This window comes from Anolis carolinensis, chromosome 3 (genome assembly GCF_035594765.1).
Source record: "Anolis carolinensis isolate JA03-04 chromosome 3, rAnoCar3.1.pri, whole genome shotgun sequence".
In the NCBI taxonomy this organism is placed as follows: Eukaryota; Metazoa; Chordata; class Lepidosauria; order Squamata; family Dactyloidae; genus Anolis; species Anolis carolinensis.
Genome location: NC_085843.1, coordinates 126,009,448 through 126,033,267, shown reverse-complemented (window position 1 = coordinate 126,033,267; position 23,820 = coordinate 126,009,448). Strand labels below are relative to the sequence as shown.

The 23,820-nt window shown below is 38.9% G+C and overlaps 1 protein-coding gene across 1 annotated transcript in view; it reads left to right on the top strand.

Moving 5' to 3' along the window:
* Positions 1–23,820, top strand: part of clybl (citramalyl-CoA lyase) — a 234,877-nt gene that overhangs the window by 181,988 nt on the left and 29,069 nt on the right. The window contains exons 3-4 of the mRNA XM_008106961.3: positions 17,408–17,596; positions 21,952–22,053. Coding sequence (XP_008105168.1) covers positions 17,408–17,596; positions 21,952–22,053 — 291 coding nt within the window. The remainder of the gene's footprint in view (positions 1–17,407; positions 17,597–21,951; positions 22,054–23,820) is intronic.

The following is a 23,820-nucleotide window of genomic DNA, read 5'->3' as shown; positions in this document are numbered from 1 at the left end:
TTCCCGCGAAATCTCACGGGAATTCCTTAGCAAGCCTTTGCCTGTCCTAAGATGGCAAACCCACCCACCCCCCGAATTACCGCAAAATCTTGCGGGAATACCTTACTAAGCCTTTGCCTATCCTAAGATGGCAGCTTTTGGGCGATGGGCCTGTGCGCGGACGGGTGGTCCACCAATCGACCGCGCGGATGGGTGGTGCTCTCCAGGGGGCTGGCCCCACCTCGGGGGCACCTCGATGGCGCCCCGGGAACAATGCGCCATAGGCAGCCGCTTAATTGGCCTCGACGGTGGACTGCCTCTGAGTATGTACATACATATTTTCACTTTCATTGATATAGATGAGTGCATATTGAAATCATGACATGAGAAACCAAGAATTTAATTACTGGGATGAGAAGTTCCTTGCTTCCAGAGAAGATTTGTGCCTGGAGAGAATAGTTTACAAGGGGCATGATCACTGGAAGTGAGGATGTGTTCCCTAAGCTCCTATAGCTAGTGGCAAACTGTCCAGCCAAAAAATCCCATCAGACAAATGGGGTGGAAGCTTTGTTTCCTCATAGAGGATCTTGAGAGGTCAGAAGAGGAGGGCTGGGGAGGTGCATACAGTCTGTGGGCCACCCTTTCCTAATACCTGTTTTGGCATGGAGTTACTTTGTGCATTCTTTATACACCAGATAAACTAAGGGGTAAACTGGTTATTTCATCTGAAGAAACATAATGTTTGAATTCTGCATCATGACGGTGTGCAGAGGATCAATTTTAGTTTGACTTTGTTGCAGTGAAAATGATGTTTCTGATGATCACAGGGCAGCTCAACAGGTATTTAGGCATGACATTGTCAAGGTAAATGTGCAGCGGAGGCTGCATGTGTCTTGAACCACTCACATGCTGCATCATATGATTAATTTGCTTGCTTACTTGATGCTTAATCTACACTATATTTTTGATGTGGACCACTGGACTCACAATCTTGTTTCTATACAGATCATAAATGCAACAAGCATTGTAAAAACTAGCCAAAGACCATCTAAATCAAATCAAATATTAAATGGTCAGCAGCATTAAAACTTCTTCAACAGCTGTACAGAATAAACATACAAAAATATATTCAGAATTAAAAGGCCTGTTGAACCTTTCAGGGGGAAAATCTGAACAAAATTAGTGCCATCATTGAGGATGTCCTGTCTGACTTTCTCAGTAATTTTTCAGAAAGCCAGAGTAATTTTGGTGAATAAGTATTTGTTCTGCTTGAGTTGAACTCTTCTTGAAAATGAGCAAGAGGCAGTTAAGTGAATTGTTTGGGAGTCTTCTAAAATGATATGTTCATACTACAATGACATCACAGAGGGCCACTTCATCTATCTTCAGCCTTGTGGTACAGACAAACATCGACAAATACACACTTCAACTTTTAGCTACGTTGATGGAGTCTGTTTCAGCCCATTTCCACAGTTTTGTCTGACAGGAAAATATTGAATCAGTGCATCAGTTAGATTAATTATTTTGCTTCTTGTATTTAGAGTAGAAGCTAGGGATAGAAATGAATTTCATTGGATTCAGTAGACTTAACAAAAGGAGTCTTTTGCACTTTTAGTTATATCTTGCAGGAAGAAACATGCCTTGCCTTGAGAATTCAGATTTTTATTTACATGTTTTACGGGATATTTTAGAGAGAGGGTATGCACAACCTAATGTGCACTTTATAAAATGCTAAGCATTTTGAAAAGAGAACAGGTAAAATGTGGGCTGTTGAAAAATATGCACAGATGCAATTGAGTCAAGGGGGAATACGTGAATAAGGTAGAATTCATAGGTAAATACACAGATTAAAACACTTGCAAGATCTCCATGTGTCTCCAAAGTCTTATGACCTGATCCAAAACAAGAACAGGGGAAAACAGCATGTGGGATTCAGAAAAATGTGGTGAAATCCAAATGGAGAGATTATCACACACACACACACACACACCCCCCGATATAAATAAGTGTCCTGATGTTTTCTTCATTTGCCCAGCTGAGAGGGAGAGCTCTCCACTCCAGTGCTGTGACAATGAAAGGAATAAGGTTGGGAGAGACAAGGGAAAGAGATTCATCCTGCATAAGCTATTTTTGAGTTCCTGATGGAGAGACCAAGGCTGAGGCTAGGAAACCATGGGGTCGACAACTGTTTTATCTCTCTCGATATCCTGTCCTAGATCTATGTTATCTCGCCAAAGATCAGCAATGATGTCAAAAAGAGCATTTGTAACAATGGCAGAACTTATTCCCTCCTTCCATTGAAGCATATACCTTCTCAGCCAACGAGTCAGAGGGCTGAAGCCCATTTTATTAAAAGGCCAGAAAGACACTGACCTTGCATAGGGTGAGCTTTCTGTGTTCGGCATTGCAGGGTATTGAAAAACTCAATTCTCTAGTGTGGAAATGGATCTAGATTTCATTTTGAAGCATCATTTTCCTCCCAAACCGTTTATAGCATTCACGGTTGTGCCAGCTTGCACCTGGCACTAGTGTAAACAAAGCTTTAGTGACCGTTCTTTCCTTTGGGATGGAGACATCTGATTTTCAAGCTGAAAATGTGTCAGTGTCGCAAGACATTCCAAATAGTCTGCTTTTTTACTCTCTCTCTCTCCCACCCTCTCTCCTTCCTTCCTTCCTTCCTTCCTTCCTTCCTTCCTTCCTTCCTTCCTTCCTTCTTTCCTTCCTCCCTCCCTCCCTCCCTCCCTCCCTCCCTCCTGTCCCAGTATAGTGAATTAACCGACCTAGTGTAGTGTTAAATCCTTTACAAACACTGAAAAGGGGGAAATTGTAAAAACAAATAAATGCACTTTGATGAATCGTTGGTCTACCCTCACTGAAAGTAAAATAGCAGAAGCTCAGTAAGTATGAAGAGCTGTTTGGGCATACAAAAGACAGAAGGATAAGATGAAAATGAGCCTTTTGGATGCTTCTACCTGCTTCTGACGTGCATGTTGGAGATGCAATAATTGAATAAACAGAAGAAAGAATAGCAGAACCAAGGAGTTTCCTCCTTAGTGAGCAGCTGAAAAATTAAATCAATTGAACAAGCAAGCAGGTGAAACAACTGGTGCACCAGAACATAATTAAAAGTGTATATCTTGGAAACATTGTAAACCTGTGAGACGAACAGTACAGAAAACATCAAATAAATGGAGCTTGAACTGAGCTTTTAGGTCACATGAGTAGCGATTGAAAAATGTAGCTGGAAGAGATTGCAACTCTGCTGGATAGAAGGTGTTTTTCTCAGTTCCTACAATGTTCTGTTCTGCAGTGATGTAAAAATGCTGCCAAATGTAGTAAATCCTAGGCTGCGTGTGCTTCACGTTGCTACAGTCCCTCTGTGCAAATACAAATATAGGTGTTCAGAATATCATGTTCCAAGGATCTCAGATTTCCATTTTTCATAAAGCAGACTGCTGGCCTTTATCTCTGCATACCTAATGAAACAGATAGCGTATTAAACTGCAGGTGGATCAATATTCATGTGCCTTTTTGGTGAGCTTTTAGAAGAAGTATAACATTTTCCAAGGGTTATTTCCTGTCTTGTCATGTTGCTGCATACTGATGGCACTGTGTGCATATTATCGTATTGTAAAATTTATACTGGAAATTATAATGTTGTTTCAGTGTATTGCAACCACATTCATAGAACCAGACACAATGGAAACTAGACACCAACTGAAAAAACATCCAAGAACAAGAGAGGTGTTTACATCCAGACAACCACATGCAGTGTTTTCAAGCAATAGTTGAGATAACTTATCCAACTAGAGAGGTTTCTTAAAAAACAAAAGGCTGTTTGGTCAAATGGTCTGATCATAATGATAATAAGAATCTAACATTTAAAAAAAATGTGTGGAAACATGTACAATGTCCTGACTTTGAGCACCAACACTGCTACAGTGTCAGTGTAGGTAGGACCAAAGTCATATAAAGAACAGTTGGAAGAGGTGTGTTACAGTATAGGTAGAAGAAAAGAAGATTAAAGGGAGACAGGACAATAGGCATCAACTATGTGAAGATGGAATAAACATGCTCCATGTGGTTCCAAAATAGAAGGCTAAAACTTTTTGGTGGACAGGACTGGTGAACTCTTCAATTGTGGCACTGAAGCAGAAGCTATGCAAGGGACGATACTGATGTGATGAATCCTTAAAGCCCTTCCATGATTTTACACAACATAATAAAATGCATGGAAACAGCACATCTTGCACATTTTGTAAAAGTAAGAAAGTATGTGTGTGTGCACGCATGTGCGTGCATGCAGGACCCATATTACTTTGACTTAAATTGGTTGAAAATTGTTACAATGATTCTGCTGTAAATGATGATGATGATGATTGAATGAGAACGTTTTAGAACTGTAAAAGGAAATTTACTCCTGCTTGAACAAACAGAAGACTTGGCTTTTAAGGAGGTAGAGGGGTCAAGTGAAAGCCAGCCAAGAAACCGCCAACACAAATAACATTTCTAAAATATGACCAAGGAGAAAGCCAAATAAGCAACAGAAGAGAGACAACCTTGCTTTAACTTAACTACTAGTTGTGAAAATGATTCCAAAAGCAGGACACAGTTGTGTTAATCACAGTAAAGGGATGGCGGTTATATGAAAATGGCACAAATAATTCATCTTGCTGATGTTTTTAAATTAAAGTATCAAGATGTGCCATGGCAGGGTAAGGAATGACATAATCCATTTGATCACTCTTAACATTTTTAGGTAACCTTTTCCAAATGACCTGCAAAGTTATCCAAGATTTTCAGGTTTAATTGAAGATTCAACAGTTGGAAAACAAGAGCAAGAATGGGTGTGGTAGAGGTGATATCTCTGCCTCCTTCATCTCCTCCTCCTCCTCTTTGTTATCCAGTGTGCTCTGAATATGCAGAAAACGCATCAGTACACAAGAGCAGGTACATCACACTTCTCCTGTCTGAGTGTTTCAGAAGCACATTCCCTTTTGCAGTGAATACTCTTTACCAAGTGAGCATTGCTGAGGAGGAGCTCCCTGTGGCGCAGTGGGTTAAACCACTGAGCTACTGAACTTGCTGACCATAAGGTTGGTGATTCGAATCCGGGGAGCAGGGTGAGCTCTCGCTGTTAGCCCCAGCTTCTGTCAACCTAGCAGTTTGGAAACATGCAAATATGAGTGGATAAATAGATATCGCTCCAGTAGGATGGTAACTGTTTTCATGCAGTCATGACCTTGGAGGTATCTATGGACAACGCTGGCTCTTTGGGTTAGAAATGGAGATGAGCACCAACACGCAGAGTCAGACATGACTAGACTTAATGTCAGGGGGAAACCTTTACCTTTACTAACACATTTTAAGACTAAGGAAAAAGAGGAATGTATCAATTATTTTTTCAAATAAAAGTAATAAGGTGTAAGCATTATTTTTTGTTTGTTTGTTGCTAAATATATATAGGTCCAGACAACAATTTACCATTTTTGACAGCTTACAGAAACAAAGAATAAAACTTAAAAACAAGAACTAAAATGCAACAACGAAGACAACACAGACAGCAGAAAAAACATCACTTTCAATCAATAGAAAGGAGAAAATAACAACTTGTTCACAGTCTATATTGTAGCACAAATAAACTGATTTTCATGCAGTTTTAGCCATGTTCACCACAGTTCACCAAGAGAGAGCTGTGTATTTAAAAAGACTTCCATGAAGGTAATGAATACAGATTTGAGAAATGCTTCCTCCACCTCCATCCACATTGTGACCTGAGCCATATCGGGATGACTGCCTGTGCTTTCTGAGTATTCATCCATGTCTTTGTCACATTTGACAACCACTGATCTTGGTCTTTGCCTTTTTAGTGACAAAGATGTGCAGGTATATAAAACAGATGATATGCAGCATATGATGAGATTGTAAAGTCTGGAGCAGAAGGAGATATGCAACTCCTTGAGAAACAATATTCATGAAGGGGCAGAGGTTGGCTTGGTAGCTGGTATCTGCACATCCTTGGAGAATGGAAAAGGAAATTGCAAGAACAATAAGAAGATAACACTTCTGCTTTTTTGTTTGACCCAGTAGATAGATGTTTCATTTAAACAACCTACTGCAAGAGATAAAAGTTGTTTTCTTCTTGCTAATGTTTCCTCTGAGATTGCTGATTTACAAAGTTAGAAAATTTACTATCTTTTAGAAAAAAAGAATTATTTGACTTTTTTTGAATAAAAAAGAACTTTGAATGTAAACCATTACTTTATTTTAATGTGTATCTCCTTTAAGCAAAGAACTTTTTTTTTCTCCAGAAGGCTTTTACCAACTGATTGGCTATTGAGGAAGGCTATATTAACAGGGGTGAGGTTTGGATTTTAGTCGATGTACTTTTGGTTGTTTGCTTTAATCTGCTTACTTCCATTTTCATATTATAAATTGCTATGTTTTTAATTTGTTTCTATTTTTACTTTGTTATCATAATTGTCATGAATTTTGTCCCTTGAGTTGCAGTTTTATGAGATAAAAATTTCAGATATATGTAGACTTCTAAATAGAGCATGGGGGTCTTATTTAACATTTAATTTAATATGGATTGTTTTTGTCTTTCGATGAAAGGTGTTTTAAATATTTAACATATATCCTTATGTATTATGATCTGCCTGCTTGCATTTTGAGCTTGAAAGGATGTTTTATTTTGTGCCCAAGCCAAAACATTTTTGTGTTTAGCAATATTATTCCATAAAATAACAATACTGGGTGCTGGCATATACTGTTTCAATCTTTTAAAAGTTGCAGTATTCTTTGGTTGTTGTTCCTTGTAGGAACAAAGTTATACAACCACTCAATGGTGTTTTGGTGGCTTATGTTTTGAACTTCCTCACTGTGAGGGCTGTTCGGCAGTGGAACTCTCTCCCCCAGACTGTGGTGGAGGCTCCTTCCTTGGAGGCTTTTAAGCAGAGACTGGATGGTCATCTGTTGGGGGTAGCATCACGGGGTTTGGTGTGTCATCCCCAAGAACCTTCATCCCAAAATGAGCCTAGGCAGCCTTCTTGATCCTTGCCCTCCTACAAGTACAGATCCTGACTCTCCTGATTCAGCCTCCTCTACTTGCTCAGCTGGCTTTGTGTTATATCTGCAGCTGCTGTTGGAGGCTATGCCATTGCTCTTGCGACTGTCTCAGCTCCCATCGTTTCCCCTGCCTTCCCTCTGGCTATCAGCAGTGCATCCAACCTCCTCAGCCATCACCACTGCGCATCTATGGCACCAAGGATTCCCTGGTAGCTGGCAGGGGCAGCAGTGCATTTCATTGGAACATCTTCAAGTCTAGCTTTGAAGACTTAGTCTTCCGAATATGTCTCCAAAACATGGGTGGAACAGTAAACACAAAACTACATTTTGCTACTCTTCCCCCCCCCCCCAAAAAAAAATGGTCAGAGAAATTATTCAGCATTGATTTTTTGTTATTTTTCTCCTTGGTCTCTTTGACAGTAATGGTGATTATCTGTCCCGGTTGCATTCTCAGCAGGAATCCTGAGACAAAAATGACCTGACCATTCAGATATTGGCTTTTCAAGGAAAGGGGCACCAGCCTGTAAAAGAAGCTCAAGTTTTTTTCCCCTTGGCACAAATGCATCCTGCCAGAGTAATGACCCTCTTTTAGAAATATGTAGGCTGACTTTGACAAAGGAACACTGAAGTCTAGGGTATGGTGGCACTCAGCACAGACAAGAGACAAAAGCATCAGCACTGTCAGGCTGCATAAACAAACCACTACAGGGGACTAACATTAAATCATAATTGCATGTTTTATCATGTCAGTACTGTCACAAAACAGCTAACTCTGACTGTGACTACAGTAATTAATTTTCTACTGCCATGTGAAATGTATGGAGTTACCCTTAACCATCAGACAGAAGCTACAATCTGCTTGCCACAGTACTAAATCTGGAGTTTGTTTTTATTTTAGTCTCAAAAAAACATCCATGAATTGAAAGGTCCTATAATTAACCAGTCTTCTTGGGATTGTATGATTTGAGCTGAGACACCCCAACAAAATTAAATTCTAAGCTATGTTTCGTTGGTGTTTTTTTTAATTTTTCTGTTTCTTTATTATCATTATTGTGTCCATCTCTTTAAAAACACCATGTTACAGAGTTCGGTGTTGTTTCCCTTTTTTCTTGTTTTCTTTTTTGCCAACAAAGCTTCTTACATTTCTTGCTGTACTGCAATAGAAAACAGGGATTTTTGGATTTATATTGACCCGTAGTGATGCTTGATGTAGAAACTGATAGTATTATTCGCTTACTATACAACTTAAGGCATCACTGATAAATATAAAATCGGGGGAGGGGGTGTGTTCTAATAATTGCAAGAAGAGAAAATGGGATGTATAGGAAAAACAAATGCAGGGAAAAGGCAGTCCTTCTTTCTTCCTTCCAAACCTAGAAAAATGATCAATAAAGACATCTTGATCAAGTCACTTCTTTATAAATGCTATGGATTACCTTTCCCTTTTCAATTCTATCTGGATCTTTTCTTGTTTCAAAGGTTTCCTCCATTGACAAAACTTTTGTGTGGTGCTTTTTATGGTGCTAATTCAGACTTCTTTGTGATGGTATTATTTAAGGTGTTTGTTTCGGGGAAGTTCTATAAATAAGGCTCTGACTTAGTTGTCACTTTCTTTGCCTGCCTTGCATCCTGTCTGCCTTATCCCATCCGACAGTAGAACTGAGACCAGTCTAATCCCTAGAAGTTTGGAACTAATGAACTAACTGCTGAGCTGTTGCCACGGAGCTTGGTCCCAAGCTATACTGTACTTCACACTCGATTTATTCTCCAGATGGTGAGTCTCCGCAGTCCTGCTGCGAAGGACCACCCCTTCCACTGGAGTGTAAAAGTGGACGGATGTTGTTTTCTTTGCAGATTTGATAATTCAGACCTAGTAACTTGTGAAGATGATTTGCTATTAACTTTAATGGATGCCAGTTAAACCAACTGCATACATATTCTCTTCTTTAATTTCGCTGTCTGTTTGTTGCAGTGATGCTTGATTTATCTGCCCTTCTTCTGTGGGCAAATTCATTGCCTTCCTCCCATTTAGTAACAGATATCACAGTGTGCCCACCTTTCCCATCAGTCCAGAGTTAAATGTTAAAAGGATTATTGCAAAAAAATAATTATACAGCTATTGACCTTAGTTTGCATAGTTAAGCATCCCTTAGACCAGGCTGCGTGTATCAATGTGCAATGATACTTCTGTTATCAGTCTCATCTCTCATTTCTATCTGTTTCTGGATTTATTGAGTGTCCACCCAGTACAGAAACTAGAGGGTAATTTTCACAGACTCAGCACAATTAATTTAAATTTAGATCTGTATGAACCACTTTGACTATTTATCAAGTTCAACATCTACCACTAAAAAAGATTTTAACTATAGTGGTGGATATTCTGGGTTGGCCATAAACTGAGAATAATGCAATAGCTACTAAGAGAAGTTTTAAGCAATTCAGTTCAGTTCAAAGTGGAAATTTTTGTCTACACAAATCAAGCTAATAATGGAGTCAGTGTAGTGTAATGGAAACCAGGGTTTTCAATCCCCACTTAGCCATAAAAATCCACTGGGTGACCTTGGACAGATCATACTCTCTCAGCCTCAGAGGAAGGCATATGAAGCTGGATGTGGTTTAAACCCCTCTGAACAAATCTTGCCAAGAAAATCCTGTGATGGGGTTGCCTTGGGGCTGTTGTTAATCCAAAATTATTTGAAGGCACACAAAAGTCATGCTAATAGTGCCTCACTTGCAGTAACAACCATCCGCATTTGATAAATGGGAAAGAAGATAATTTCATTTGCATAGGACAATTTATTTTAATATAGAAAAAAAATAAACGACTCATTGCTCAGGACCACATCCAGTTTCATTACTGTGGGCCTTAAGGAAGCCTTCCCAATCCTGGATATGTTGGATATCAGTTTCCTCCTCTCTCATCCACTTAGGAGAAATATGTTCCAACAAGTCAGAAAAAGGTATCTTAGGGCACATGGTACTACCATCTTACTAGTACTGTGGGGGGCTTGGTCTGGTCAATGTCTGGATGGGAGATCTCCTAGGAACTTCGTATTCCACCATAGAAGAGACATGAGACATAAATAGAATATGTAAAAACCAACATTATCTGGAAGTAAAGGATGTGTTCACTAATTGACATCAAACCAGCTGAGTGTTAAAAATTAGCGTAGACTAGACACCCAGTATTCATTTGTTTCCTGTATTTTTGAATCACCTGCTAAACGAAATGCTCCGTGTGGTGTGCAATCTGTTAAAAATTTAATATACAACAGTAATACACATACCTGTGATTGACATTTAAAAGCTATTATTAAACAATTTAATGTCCTAGAACCTCATCCTATGAGCAGGGGAAATGCAAAGGAAAGTGGAGGAAAGCAGAGAGAGCCCTCTTACTTCATCCCCTATAGTTGTGTTCCGTCTTCTGAGTTGGGTAGCACCTGACTTCTGAAGATGCATTCTGGGCTCCATTTCCATGCGCTGCAGAAACGGTGTCCCACTGGAGGTGCCCTTACATCATATGATGGCCTCCATAGGATTCTGTTTTTGAAGCACATGGAAACTGATCCCAGACTGCGTGAAATGAGGTCAATAATCTCATCCTTTGTTGTGTTGTTGAAGCTTTCATGGCCAGAATCGCTGGGTTGCTGTGATTTTTCTGGGCTGTATTGCCATATTCCAGAAGCAGTCTCTCCTGACCTTTCTCCCACATCTATGGCAGGCATCCTCAGAGGTTGTGAGGTCCGTTGAAAACCCCTCTTGTCTAGTTTCCAGCAGACCTTACAACCTCTGGTGATGCCTGCAATAGATGTGGGTGAAATGTCAGGAGAGACTGTTTCTGGAACATGGCCATACAGCCCGGAAAACTCAAAACAACCCACTCATCCATTGTGTTCAGAATTTTTCATCCTGAGACATCTTCTTTGGGTTATCAGAGAAATATAGACTTTTCCATGGCTTTAACAAGATTTAACACCTACTATACTTATCCTAAATACATTTGTTGGGAAATACACCACATTGACATTCATTGCCCACTCCCCATGCCCTGTTACATGAGCTTAGGGTTGAACCCAGAGTTTGAGAAAACTACTTCTTGAACAACATCTTCCACCCTAGCCATTGACTATGCTGACATGGAGATTCTTGATTCTGGTCATTGCCTTACTTATGTGATGTTAACTCTAATCCAGAATTTCATAAGTACTCAATTTGCAAGTAATGTTTCTTTGCATTTTCACTATAGACTTCTCCAGCTGCATTGTCAAGACCCAACATTTATGCTAACATTGCATGAAATGGCTGTAAGCTAAGCAGAAACACAACATATTTAACATAACTACAAAATATCATAAATTGGCATTACAGTATTTTTTTTCCAAACATGGAAGATTAATTTTAGCCATGTCATGTAGGATTTCTTTTTTTTTTTAAAGAAAAACCCCCTCTGTTCCGGTTTATAGCTCTTGTGTTTTTGAATCTGAGAAGGGGGTGCTTATAGCCTTCAGTGTCCACATACGTTAGAAGCAGTTGATTTGTTTGAAGAATGTTGGCCAAGCCACAAGGTCTTCCCAAACCTGCTGGCCTGGTGATGTTTTGACAAGTCTCATCATCCCCAAATGATTGTCATTTGAGGCTGATAAGAGCTGTAGTTTGACATCTGGAAATGGCTAGATTGCATTAAGCTGCTCATGGTGATGAAAGTTGCCTAATGGTGGATTAAGAATGTCTTACTCAAAGTACCCCCACAAGAAAGTACAGTCAGCCTTCCACATTCACTGCAATTAGAGGCACAGGACGCCTGCAAAAATTGGGGGGGGGGGGGGACGCAAATAGGTGTATTATTACTATTTTACCCAGAAAACGCCTCTCTAGGAATCTGTAAATTTCCAAAGAGGTGTTAGACAAGCTTCTGTGTTAGCGTCTGTCAGAAATTGACCATAGAATTGCACTGGAGGACCTAGACATTCCTAGAGAGAACATTTTAATCAAAGCTGTGAATAATCAAACTTGTAAATGTGGAGAGATGCATGGAAGAGAAGGATAAATTTCTGTATTAATCCACCTTGTATTTTATATTTTAAGAGATGCTTAATTTTGAAAAAATGCCAGAGTCTTATCTTGAACCAAAGTACTTTCATAGATTTTTTTGTTAATTTCTGACACATGAATGATCTGTAGAGTTTAATTTGTGAGGAAAGGCAAGAAATCAGCTCTAAATCATGTGTGGCGAACAAAATCTGGAGCATATGGAATCTACTGACTGGAAGTCAGAATCTGATCCCTTGTGATCTAATGGTTAAAATCCAAAAATGGCAATGAAGGTAACTGTGCAATTTGGTGTTGCTAAAGAACCAGACTTTTCTTAAAACACTTATAGAATGCAATGGTTCCACAAAAAAATCTATTTACTGCCCAACAGATGGCAAGAGTGTATAATTTCTCACAGTAACATGTTTTTCTATTGAAATACGGAGTAGAGAGTAACTGAGTTGCTGTTGATTACTTTTAGCAATGTAGCAGAGAAGAGAAGTACTTGGTCTCATGAAAATTGCTCACACCAACAGGCTGAGGTCAAGTACTCACTGAGGGGCAAATCTATGTCAGGGTCATACCTCTCCCAACTGTTGGTAGGGTCTCATATGCTTAAATAATCCTTCAAACAAACAGTTCTCTCAATGCAGAAGAGTGGCATGGCTGTAAGACCTAGCTGGTAAATTGCTTGGATAAAAATTTCAGTGGATTCAAAAAACTTTGTTCTAATTAATTGAGTAGGAAGATTTAAGAATGTTTTAAAAAAGGCTATATTTCAGAGAAGTGGCAATATGACGTATGAGTGTTCCTTGATTAAAAACAAACAAACCTCTGAAATTCATTGGATCACTTTAAGTCAACAGGAAACTTGAAGGCACACACAAAAGGAGAGGTTGTTCACCCAGAGATCTTTCCCATCTCTTCTTTTCCCCTTGTGCTCTCCAAAGAATTCAGGATACTTCTAACAAGCCATGGACAGCATTCCAAAGAACTGCTATGGAAGAAAGAAATCACCCAAAATTAGGCAGAACCATTCTGAACAAACTTTTAGTTGTGCCTGTAAAAATCACTATGCTACTTTGAAGTCATTTTGGGATGTAATGTTTTATTTCACAAGCAAATTGAGAAGATTTAAAGTTCTTGTGACTCTAATCTAAAGCAGCGCTGGAGAAGTTAGGTGTGCCATGTAAGAATGTGTTCATATATAGAATTAGGAGTGTTATTGTGTTGTTTATGGATGGAGGAGAGCATCATAAACTTGCAACTTGGAATTCCAAGTTGGCATATTCTGGTTTTTGTTTGTTTGTTTGTTTGTTTGTTTAAAGAAAAACATCTCATTATGAGATTACTGCTATTTGCTTGTACTACTCTATAAAATCTAGTTAACATGGCTTGTGGCAGGGGGGTTCTTGGAGTTGTGGTTCAGAAAAATAGCCTTCTTGAGCCCTGTCCTAGAGCAGGGCTTTTAAACCTAATTTTATGTGACCCTGGGTATATAAAATGGGTGCAAAAATTAAACATTAACTGATAATGATCAGCATTTGCAAGGCTTGCTAAGCAGGCTGATTTTCCTTTTGTGAAGTACAGCTGAAGCATCTTCTGCAGAATCCACTGTAAACACTACACAACTGATTCGTGTAATGTCTAAGTGATATTCAGAAAGCTTTTACTGTTGCCACATTTTTCAAGACCTCCACATTGAGCTAAGTGAACCCACTTGAGGTAATTACACACAATTTAAGAAGCAATGGCATAGAGCAGAAGTGTTAAACCTGTGGCCCTCCACCAGGGCTGTAGCCAGGGGGGGGGGGGGTTTAAGGGTTCAACACCCCCCCCCCGGCCAAACCTGGTTTACTCATGAATTTTAAATGGTTAACCAATTTATGAGTAAACCAGGTTTTTTTTTAACCTGACACATTTCGGGGTTTTTTGAACTTTTAACCCCCCCACCCCCCCCCCGGCTACTGCCCTGTCCTCCAGATGTTTAGGGTTCCAACTCCCAGAAGTTTTTCCAGCTTTTCCAATGGCCAGGAATTCTAGGAGCTGAAGTCCAAAATACCTGGAAGGCCATATGTTTGACACTTTTGGACTAGAGCGTAGTTATAATATTGCCAATGAAAATAATAATAATAATAATAATAATAATAATAATAATAATAATAATAATAATACTTTATTTATATTCTGCTCCATCTCCCCAAGAGGATTCAGAGTGGATTACAACGTACACAAATAGGCAAACATTCAATGTCTTTAATACAGTGGAATAGCAATGACATACAAATATGCAGAGCAAAGATAAAGGCTTCCCTTTTCATCTCCAGCTTTCTGGAGGCGGTGCTCAATTCTGGCCCTGGGGAGGTGCTCTTGTTCTGTTTTCAAGCCAAGGAGCCTGTTTTCCATAGACACCTCCTGGTTGTGTTGTTGACATGGCTGCATGGGTGCCTTTATTACCTTCCCGCGGTACCTATTGGTCTACTCACATTTGCATGTCCTCGAACTGCTAGGTTGGTAGGAGCTAGGGCTAACAGCGGGAGCTCACCCTAACCCGCAGCTTCGAATTGCCAACCTTTAGGTCAGTACATTCAACAGTTTAACCCATTGCGCCACTGCAGCCCCAGTTAGTGCGAATTACTGTCTTTAAGTCAAATAGGAGGCCATGATTAATACAAGCAAGATTTTAAGAATTGGCATTGGGGGGTGTTATAGGATTGTGCCACTTCCTTGAGTTCTATTCTATTTTTTCTTGTTTAAAGGAAATCAAGATGGAAGATTTAAAGTAAATGAAGCCTCTCCTAGCCATAAACCAGGCTTCCAATTCTATATGGGAGCTCACCTCTATGTGTCACATATTAAAAGCAGCCTTTGGAGATAGAGGGGTGGTGCAAATTAAAAGCCAATGCTTGTTTTGAGTGTCATTAACTTTCTCGCCTTTTCACACTAGCAGTGGAGGGGTACATTGCTTTCTTCTGTCTAAACTTCTCCTAATAATTGATCTCATAAATCAGTGCATCCTACAGCTGTCTTAACATGGTCCTGGAGACTTTATCCTGATCAGTTCTGACAACTCCTAAGCTACTGTTTCCTCACACAATTTAACACAGACCACATTTTCCAGCCTCTTCTGTCTCGACTCCCAGGGCCTGGTGTCCGTCTGGTTTAAATCTAATGCTCCGTGTTGCTGATTGGTTTTGCTCTGAATATGAACATGGATGTTTTGCCCTCCCTTTTATTTTGCTGGTTTCCTTAGCAAATATTTTCAGACAAATGACTGTATATTGTTAACCACCACCCCTAACCCCTGCTTAAAGACATTAATCAGTCAGATGCTTTCAAGTTTTATTACTACTATAAAAACTCTTCACCAATGAAACTACTTTTGATAAGTGCTCATTTTGACAATAAGAATTTGCTGTTGCCAAGTTGAAAGAATTCATGCTTTGAAACTGAAATGGTCAGGAAACAGAGTCCACATGCTTGCTTGCTTTTGTTTTCTGACTCTGGTCCAATAAAAAGCATTTCAGTTTGACAAGTACTCGGCTTTTCAGGAGACAAATATTGTTCTAACATGGTCATTTTTCTTCAGTGTTTTCATATAATATCTGACAACTTGGAAAGATATGTTTGCAGTTTTTCATTACATTAGAAGCAAGACATGTACGCACAATTTTATATTATTGAAGGATTTTTCTAAAACTCATGAGGTTTCTTACTCCTTATTTCACATTTGTATTATAGGTTAATAATGATTGAGAGAGAGGTCCCTGTACCAACTCCTAGGTCCCTGTGAGGATGTGATAGAAAGGACTAAATACTAAGTTTTATTTAGTGATACCATTATATCAACAGTGAGATTTCTTATATTTATAGGAATGTATTTCTTATAAATATTTACCAGAGAAAATGTTTTCTTAATTGTAGAAAATCTTTCCACTTCCTGAGTTTATATGGGAGACAGTGCTATCACTGCCTGTCTCATATATTGGAGTGTATATTTCATAAGACTTTGTCCAAGTATTATTGGATTGCATATCCCATCATCCTTAACTAATGTACGGCTGAAGGGTAAATGTAGTACAACAATATCTGGAAGGCAAGAAATTAATCACCCCTGTATTAAACTCTCATACTCTTCAACATTTCATAGATTAGAACCAGGATCAACTAAAATTCTCTTTATGCAATATTAGAGTGTGCCAAGATAACACAAGTTATTAAGAAGAATGCAAGCTAGGAGAGGCTGAAGCGGCTTGCTTTTTCCTAATCCAGTGGTTCTCAACCTGTGGGTCCCTAGGTGTTTTGGCCTTCAACCCCCAGAAATCCTAACAGCTGGTACACTGGCTGGGATTTCTGGGAGTTGTAGGCCAAAACACCTGGGGACCTACAAGTTGAGAACCACTGGCCAGAATCTATAGAGAAGATTCAGCTCCCCACTGTTGAGTCAGTTGAGTTGTAAACTATGTACTTTTGTATTTTGAATTCATTTAGCAGCAAATGAAGTAAGCTGTGGACAAGTGTGAGGATAGAAAATCTGGGACATTTTAAGAACAAGTGAAAAAGTGAGATGCCAGAAGATTAATCAGGAATATTCCTGCCAAACTAGAACAGTTGTTGGATAAGAACTCCTTTTTATTTCTCACAAGGGATGGATCCAAGAAAATTAAGCAAAGCTGTCTTTATTCAACAAGGCCTTGGACAATTAACCACCCTAAAAATCTATCTCTGAAAGTCAGTGTAGACTAGATTTGTGTTAGATGGAGCACAATGGACTGCTTGCGGGATGGCAAAACTGGAGGAATTATTGGGTGGGTGAACCGTAGAATCATAGAGTTGGAAGAGACCACACGGGCCATCCAGTCCAAACTCCTGCCATGCAGGACAAAGAAGTGCATAAAACATATTTTCTGGACCTGTGCAAGTTTTCCCCATTAAGGTGGTAATGGTACGTTTTTTTTTTGTGTCAGGAGCGACATGAGAAACTGCAAGTCGCTTCTGGTGTGGAACAGTATCATTCTTTAGCATTTTAAAACTAAAGCTTGATGAAATTATGTCCATTAAATATCGACATAATGATAGCCAGCATGATGTGATTTGGACCCTTGACTGTGATTGGAGACCAGGGTTCAAATCCCCACTCAGCCATAGCTATCCACAGGGTGACCTTGCACAACTCACTCTCTTAGCCTCAGAAGAAAGTCAAATTGAGTTTAATTTCTTATGTTTATAGAATTGCCATAGTCAGGCAGTTACCTGGCTGGCTTATGAAAACATGTTCGTAATAGATTCTTGTTTCTCTTTCCCATCATTGCCAACACAATCTTAGGCCAATGCAAGAGAGAAGAGTGTGAAAGCACTGGAAGAATTTGAATTTGGCCATACTGAAAAGTGTGTTCGGATCAATTCAGTGAGCAGTGGTTTGGCTGAAGAAGATCTGAAAGTCATTTTGGACTCCAGTGTTCTTCCTACCAGCTTGATGCTACCAAAAGTTGAAAGTGTAGAAGAAATCATCTGGGTAAGTAGGGATTTCCCATTGCTTGGACTTTAGATGAAAGCCTTTGTCTAGCTTCCAGAGAAGAGTGGCCAGACCTAGAAAACTTACATCAGGGAGGACATTCAGGACATCTCCTGTGACAATGCCAACTAAACTGATCCTTATCTTCATGTACATGGCAGTCTATAGAAACTAGATGAGTTCCATAACTCTTCTCACGCAAATTTGAAATGGAGTTTTCAGTCCAAAAGTGTGGATGTGAGGGTGATCTGGCTGTGACATCTGTCACCTCATTGATCACCAAGGTTGATTTGGCTGATCTGGCTGGCTAGGCGGGTGTCCCCTTCCGCCCTCACTGCTCCATGTGCATCCCTCCTGAAGCTGCTTGCTTGTTGAAAGAGGACAATGTCCCAGATACAGAAGGAGTGTAGCGAGGTCTCCAGTCTTCGGTTTCTGGGTATATGATAGCTCCGCTCCCCTGCTAGAACCTCCAAACAAGCTCAAGGTTCAAAAGTGACCATTGAATACATGTGGGCACACAAAACTGCACTGAAGGTTTGGAAATACATTATGAGTGAATTCACAGAGTCACTATTCATGGTTTCACTTACCCATGCTCCAAACATTATTCTCCTAGAAATGTTTGTGAGCGTCTATAGGTCCTCCAGTACAAGTCTAAGGCATCTAGTCAAAATGTAGGGTTAAAATATAGGGTTTCTTATTATCCATGGTTTCAGATATCCACAGGAAGCCTTAATATGTATCCCACACAGTTGTGGAGGTTGTACTGTAATGTTCTAAAGGACATAAGTTCCAAAAGGGTAGGCACAAGATTGGAACTGCATGCAGAACACAAATGAAACCTTTTAAAGTCTTAAGGAGAATTATAGTCTTGCATACTGCTTTAATAAGCAACACTATCATTACAACAAAATAAAATGTGGTTACAATGTGACCCCCACCCCTTCCCCTCTTTTTATTATACTAAAACCTTTCTGACTGCCATGTAAATGTATAGAATACATGCCTTGGAAGTGGTTTGAAAATATAGGTAGAAAGAGGAAACGTTTTAGCAACACATGAAAAAATTATGGCTGGGACAAGAAGGAAAGGTCACTCCTTAGGGCAACTAGAAGAACAAACAGGAAGCTTTTAACTAGTGTTTTTAATTAGCACAGATATTATTTCCTGTCCAGTTCTCTATTTCTTCCTTTTTAATTGCTGACAGGTGTGTTTGTGTTTCATGACTGACTTTTCAGCCAATAAAAACTTGAAATGTAAATGGTTGGCATGTCCAAAGACTTGAGAAAACTTTGAAATAGGCCTAATTGTGCTGTGATTGTTGCAATTGTTCAGCAGGGATAAGTTTTATTTAGTGATACCATTATTTCTGAAAAATACCAAATGAAGTCATAATGCTTCACTATGCTGGTTTCATAGTTTGGGAAATCTTTAGGTAGAAAAATAAAACTAGACAAAACTAATAAGCATCTCTGCCAAATCCAGATCTAAATCTCCGTAATATTTGTTAGGATTCTAATGCATTCTGATAATACTGAAAAATATTTTGATCCAGTTCCATTCAACAAATGTTTGTGGATAAAAGGCATTATTTTCCGCAGATGAGATTTGGAAATGTAATGTTAGGGTTAAATCAGTTCTGTAACATCATACACAGATAACAATTCATTTTTTCCAGTAATATATTCCCCAAAGATATAGAACTACATGAACTTTAAAAGGCAATATCCACAGCATCTGTACTGATCAACACTTCTGGAATGTGAGGATGATTATGAATATTTATATGCACATACATTCTATTAAATGCTTTGGTATTGCCAAATATGCAGTATCTCAATGGGAGATTTCTAGACCTTCTTTCTAATTCACACTAAGAGGGTGACACCCCAGTTTTCCTGGTCTCCAATTCTGATTTCTAGCATTTTCCTCTCTCAAAATAAGCCAACATCCACTTACCCAAACCTGCCGCCATCAATTCCTCTTAATTTATTTTTCTCCCTTGGGGACATCATGAGTTTGGTGACCCTGTTGGTTTTGTTTTAAGAGGGCTGGTGCAATGGAAAGCTTTTGGCTGTTTATTTTTCCCCCCTTCATTTTTATTTATGTGAAGCATAAAACCCGGAGACTGATGCACAACTAAAAGATGGGCTTACTTGTTTTCTTTTGTGTGAGAATCTCCTGCTTTCCTTTTGTCCCTCGTATGGGTACTTGTTTGACTGGCATGGCTTATTGGACTATAACAAGCGTAACCCGGGCTCCTTTGTCGCGGGACAATTCTCCCACAAATCCCGAACAGTGGGCATTCTTCCCAACACACTATCGAGTGTGCACTGGGATTGAAAGCCTTGCTAAGGGCTGCCCCTTCATCCCCGCCCCGATCTTTGTTTTCTCCCCCCTCCTCCTTTTTTCCTTCCCCCTCTCCCTGAAATGAACACTTTACCAGGCCGGAAACATTTAATCGTCTCCTTTTGAGGGGGGGAAAATTAATTGAAACTTCTCCACTAGTTGCCTTTTGTATTTCGTACTAAATAACAAGGCTTTTTTTAATCAATTAAAGAAATGGGGCGGGTGGGACATATGTGATCAAAAACTCACCCTTTTAAATGAAAATAAAATAAAAATAGATCCTAGATTGATGTTGTTTTGATTTTGTCTGACTTCATGTACAAAAGGGCTTTCTGTTTTCAATTCAAGTCTTAATACATTCCCACCCGCTAAATTATTAAAAGTATCAAGGCTAGACAGTAGCACGTTGGGTTTATTTTATTATTATTATTATTATGAGAGATGATGGCTGCAATGCTGAGCATCCTTATTTGGGAGGAAGCCCAGTTGAATCCAATGGGATTTCCTTCCTTGCGTCTTCCTTGCAGTGCCTTCACTCTGTATGCAAAATATTTCAGCCGCAGATTTTCTCTTAATTCCTTAAATTCTGCGGCTTACTAGCCTAGAAATGTTTGACAGGCAACAGTGGCAGCTTTGGCAGACTCAGTCGTGATGGAGTAGCTTATGTTGCTACAACACGTGCACCAAGAAAAAAAATGAGACGGTACAAATGTCCCTATTGGAATCAGATGTGTTTTATTTTTGACCTAATGTAAAGTTACTATGAATTGGTTGGAAGCTTTTTTTTAAAGATTTTGGTGATTAGATTTCCCTCTCCCCTTTCCTTTTGGGGAGGGCTGAAGTTGAGTGGGGGAGGGACGTAAAAGGGGAAATAACACCTCTAATCCAGCTTCTGGTAAATAGGCTGCCAGCTTTTAAAATGAGTTTCCTTTCTATTAGTCAGAATATTATGCTAAGCCTTAAGCATTAGTTTTTTATGTTGCCATAGCAGCCTTATTCCTGCAGGGTTGTGACCTGCGATGATTACAGTACAAAGCTTATAGGGTCTTGAAACCCCCTTTGAAGATGAAAAGTCTTTGATGGTTTATATTTATGCAAATCTCTTAGATATGATTTACCCAACTGAGACTGAATGGAGAGATGATTAAAATTCCCTTTTCCTTTGATATCCATTAATGGCTAAATATTCCTTAAATATAAAATTGGTGAATGTTTTTCCCTCCCCATCTTTATTGACTAAAATTTCCTCTGAATACCTGTGATATGTTTATCTCCCAACACATTACTAGATCTCGACAGACATAATAGATTTACAATATACAGAGGTGGCTCCCCCCCCCCTTTCCCCGGTCCCTTTTGAAAAGGAGTGATGAAAAAAAAATCTGTACAAGAGCTTTTGTATGTTTCCAGATGATAGATTTTGGAATCTAGGCTACCCCACCGGCAGCGCAGAGCTAGCTGTGAACTGGTCTCATGGAAAAAATTGGAGGGCTTTGGTCTTCAAAGAATTAAACTTCCTTTTTAAGGCCCTTCCTAGGTAAGCTAAAAAATTATGGAGAAAAGGCCTCCGGAACAAAGAGGAACAGTGCCGTAATGAATAATGGGGGTGCCACTTTGGAAAGCTGGGGAACATTCACAGACGTGTCAGTGTCAGACATGAAACAAAACAGAATGTCAGGTATATCAATACGGCTTTGTTTTTCGGAGCCTGCTGATTTGCATCTCACTAAGCCAGGGTGATAGGTGTTAGGCAAATATTTTTCCAACTAAACCTCTCCACTTCAAAATATACAGTAATGCTGGCATTTCTCAAAGATAGGCCTGCGAGAGCAGAACTTGCCCCAAAGCTTGCAAGGAAGGGAGGAGGTGGCTGTCATTAGCATTCTGAGATTTGTTTTCTCTGTTTGTTTGTACTGCGCTTCAAGGCAAAGTTCAGATAGCCTTACGAGTTTATAGTGTTTTTTTGAACCTTGATCATTTCCCATCTATTTCTCCAATGTTCTCAGTTTGCAGAAAAATTTGCATCACATTTAAAAGGCCGGACATGTGTGAAACCTATGAATTTTATTCCTTTTGTGGAAACAGCAATGGGGTTGCTGAATTTTAAGGTAAGGAACTTCAGTATCGTTCTGTTAATATTCCTGCATAAAGTCCTGGCTCAATAACGTCAAAACAAGAATTAGAATGCAATATTGTGTTCTTTTCATTTTTTAAATTGATCCATTGGCAAAATGTTCAGCACCAAAAAAATATAATCACATCATGCATCTCTGTGTTACCTTTGGTCTTGTTAGATCCTTTTTTATTATTTTAGTGTAAATAAATAAAACACACTTAGCCTTAAAAAGATACAGAAACACCCAAGCGCACTCTTAGGAATGATTTCATGTAGTCTTTCAGTTCAGTATTTTGGAATATAGATTTTCAGGGGTCAAATTGGAATATTGTGAAAACACTTTTTAACCAATGAATAATAACATGCACAAACACACATAAATTGGGATTTATCATAGTGAAACATGATTTTTTAAAAAATGATTCAATATAGGAATAAACTGGCCTTAAGATGTGTGGTATTTTCTTTCTGCATCTGCCCTATAAATATGTTCTTTCTTCAATCCTCCTCCATCTTAATGTTAGCCAATGTCAAATGCATGTTAATGGCCTCCCTCTCTTGGCATCCAGCCGGTATATTTCTGGGGAGCAAAGATATTAACAATGATGAAACTGCAACTGGAGTTCAGCACCGCTAGGCCGACATTTACTGAGGGACCATTGTAGCTACTATGTTGATATGTATTGCATTTTCCAACAAGTCTTGATTATTTAAAAAAATTCAATGTAAAGGATTACTTGTTATATGTGCTTGTACTTAGCAAAAAAATTATTCAGTTAATGGGCATTTTTTGTTCTTTTTCTTAAGCTACTGAAGAGCAGTTAGTAGTAGTAGTAGTAGTAGTAGTAGTAGTAGTAGTAATAACTTTATTTGTAGACCGCCCTATCTCCCCGGAGGGACTCAGGGTGGTTTCCAACACATATGGCAAACATTCAATGGCAGCAAAAAGACATAACACATTACATCAAAATGTCACAAAAAATAGAATTAAAATAGCACTTGACCATCCTAACAGACATAATCATGTAATATGAATTTAAACAAAGTAAGAATTTAAAATAACAGTTTGTAAACTTCAACAAGTATTTTATTTATTTATTTTATGCAAACCACAGTAGAATACCTTTATACAAGAGGTCTGCATGTGTGGTGCGTGCGTGCATGTGTGTATGTGTGTGTGTGTGTGTGTGTGTGTGTGTGTATATATATATATATATGAATTTAAAATAATAAGCAAACATCTCTTAAGATTTGCAATCTTAAGTCACACCTAACTGAATTTCAGTCTATGAAATCACTTTTTATTCACTTTTTATTTAAAAATGACACTTAAACAATCCTTGCTATCATATTGATGACTACACTTAGTATAACTTACTTTCTGAATTGCTTCAATGTGCCACTTGTTGCAGTTTGCCCGTCCTGTAATTAAGTTAAGAGATGCTGTATATACTGGAAAATAATCTATCCTATGCTGCCATGTAAGTCACAATTAGGTGATTTTTATTCTCCGTCAGGGATGCAGAGATACAAGAAGTGCACACTAGTGTGTCTGCAGATTATGAAATACCCTTGAATGAAAATACATTCTGAAGTTGCATAAAGCCTATGCTTAAAAAAAAAAAAGCCACACTTGGCATACAGTTAGTTACAAGTCATTCTGAAATACTTGCCATATTTGAAAGCCCTGTTGTTAAAAGCAAATGGAATAAAAGAAATTTGTGTTTTCTGGTTTAGTCTGCAACCGAGTATCCAATTT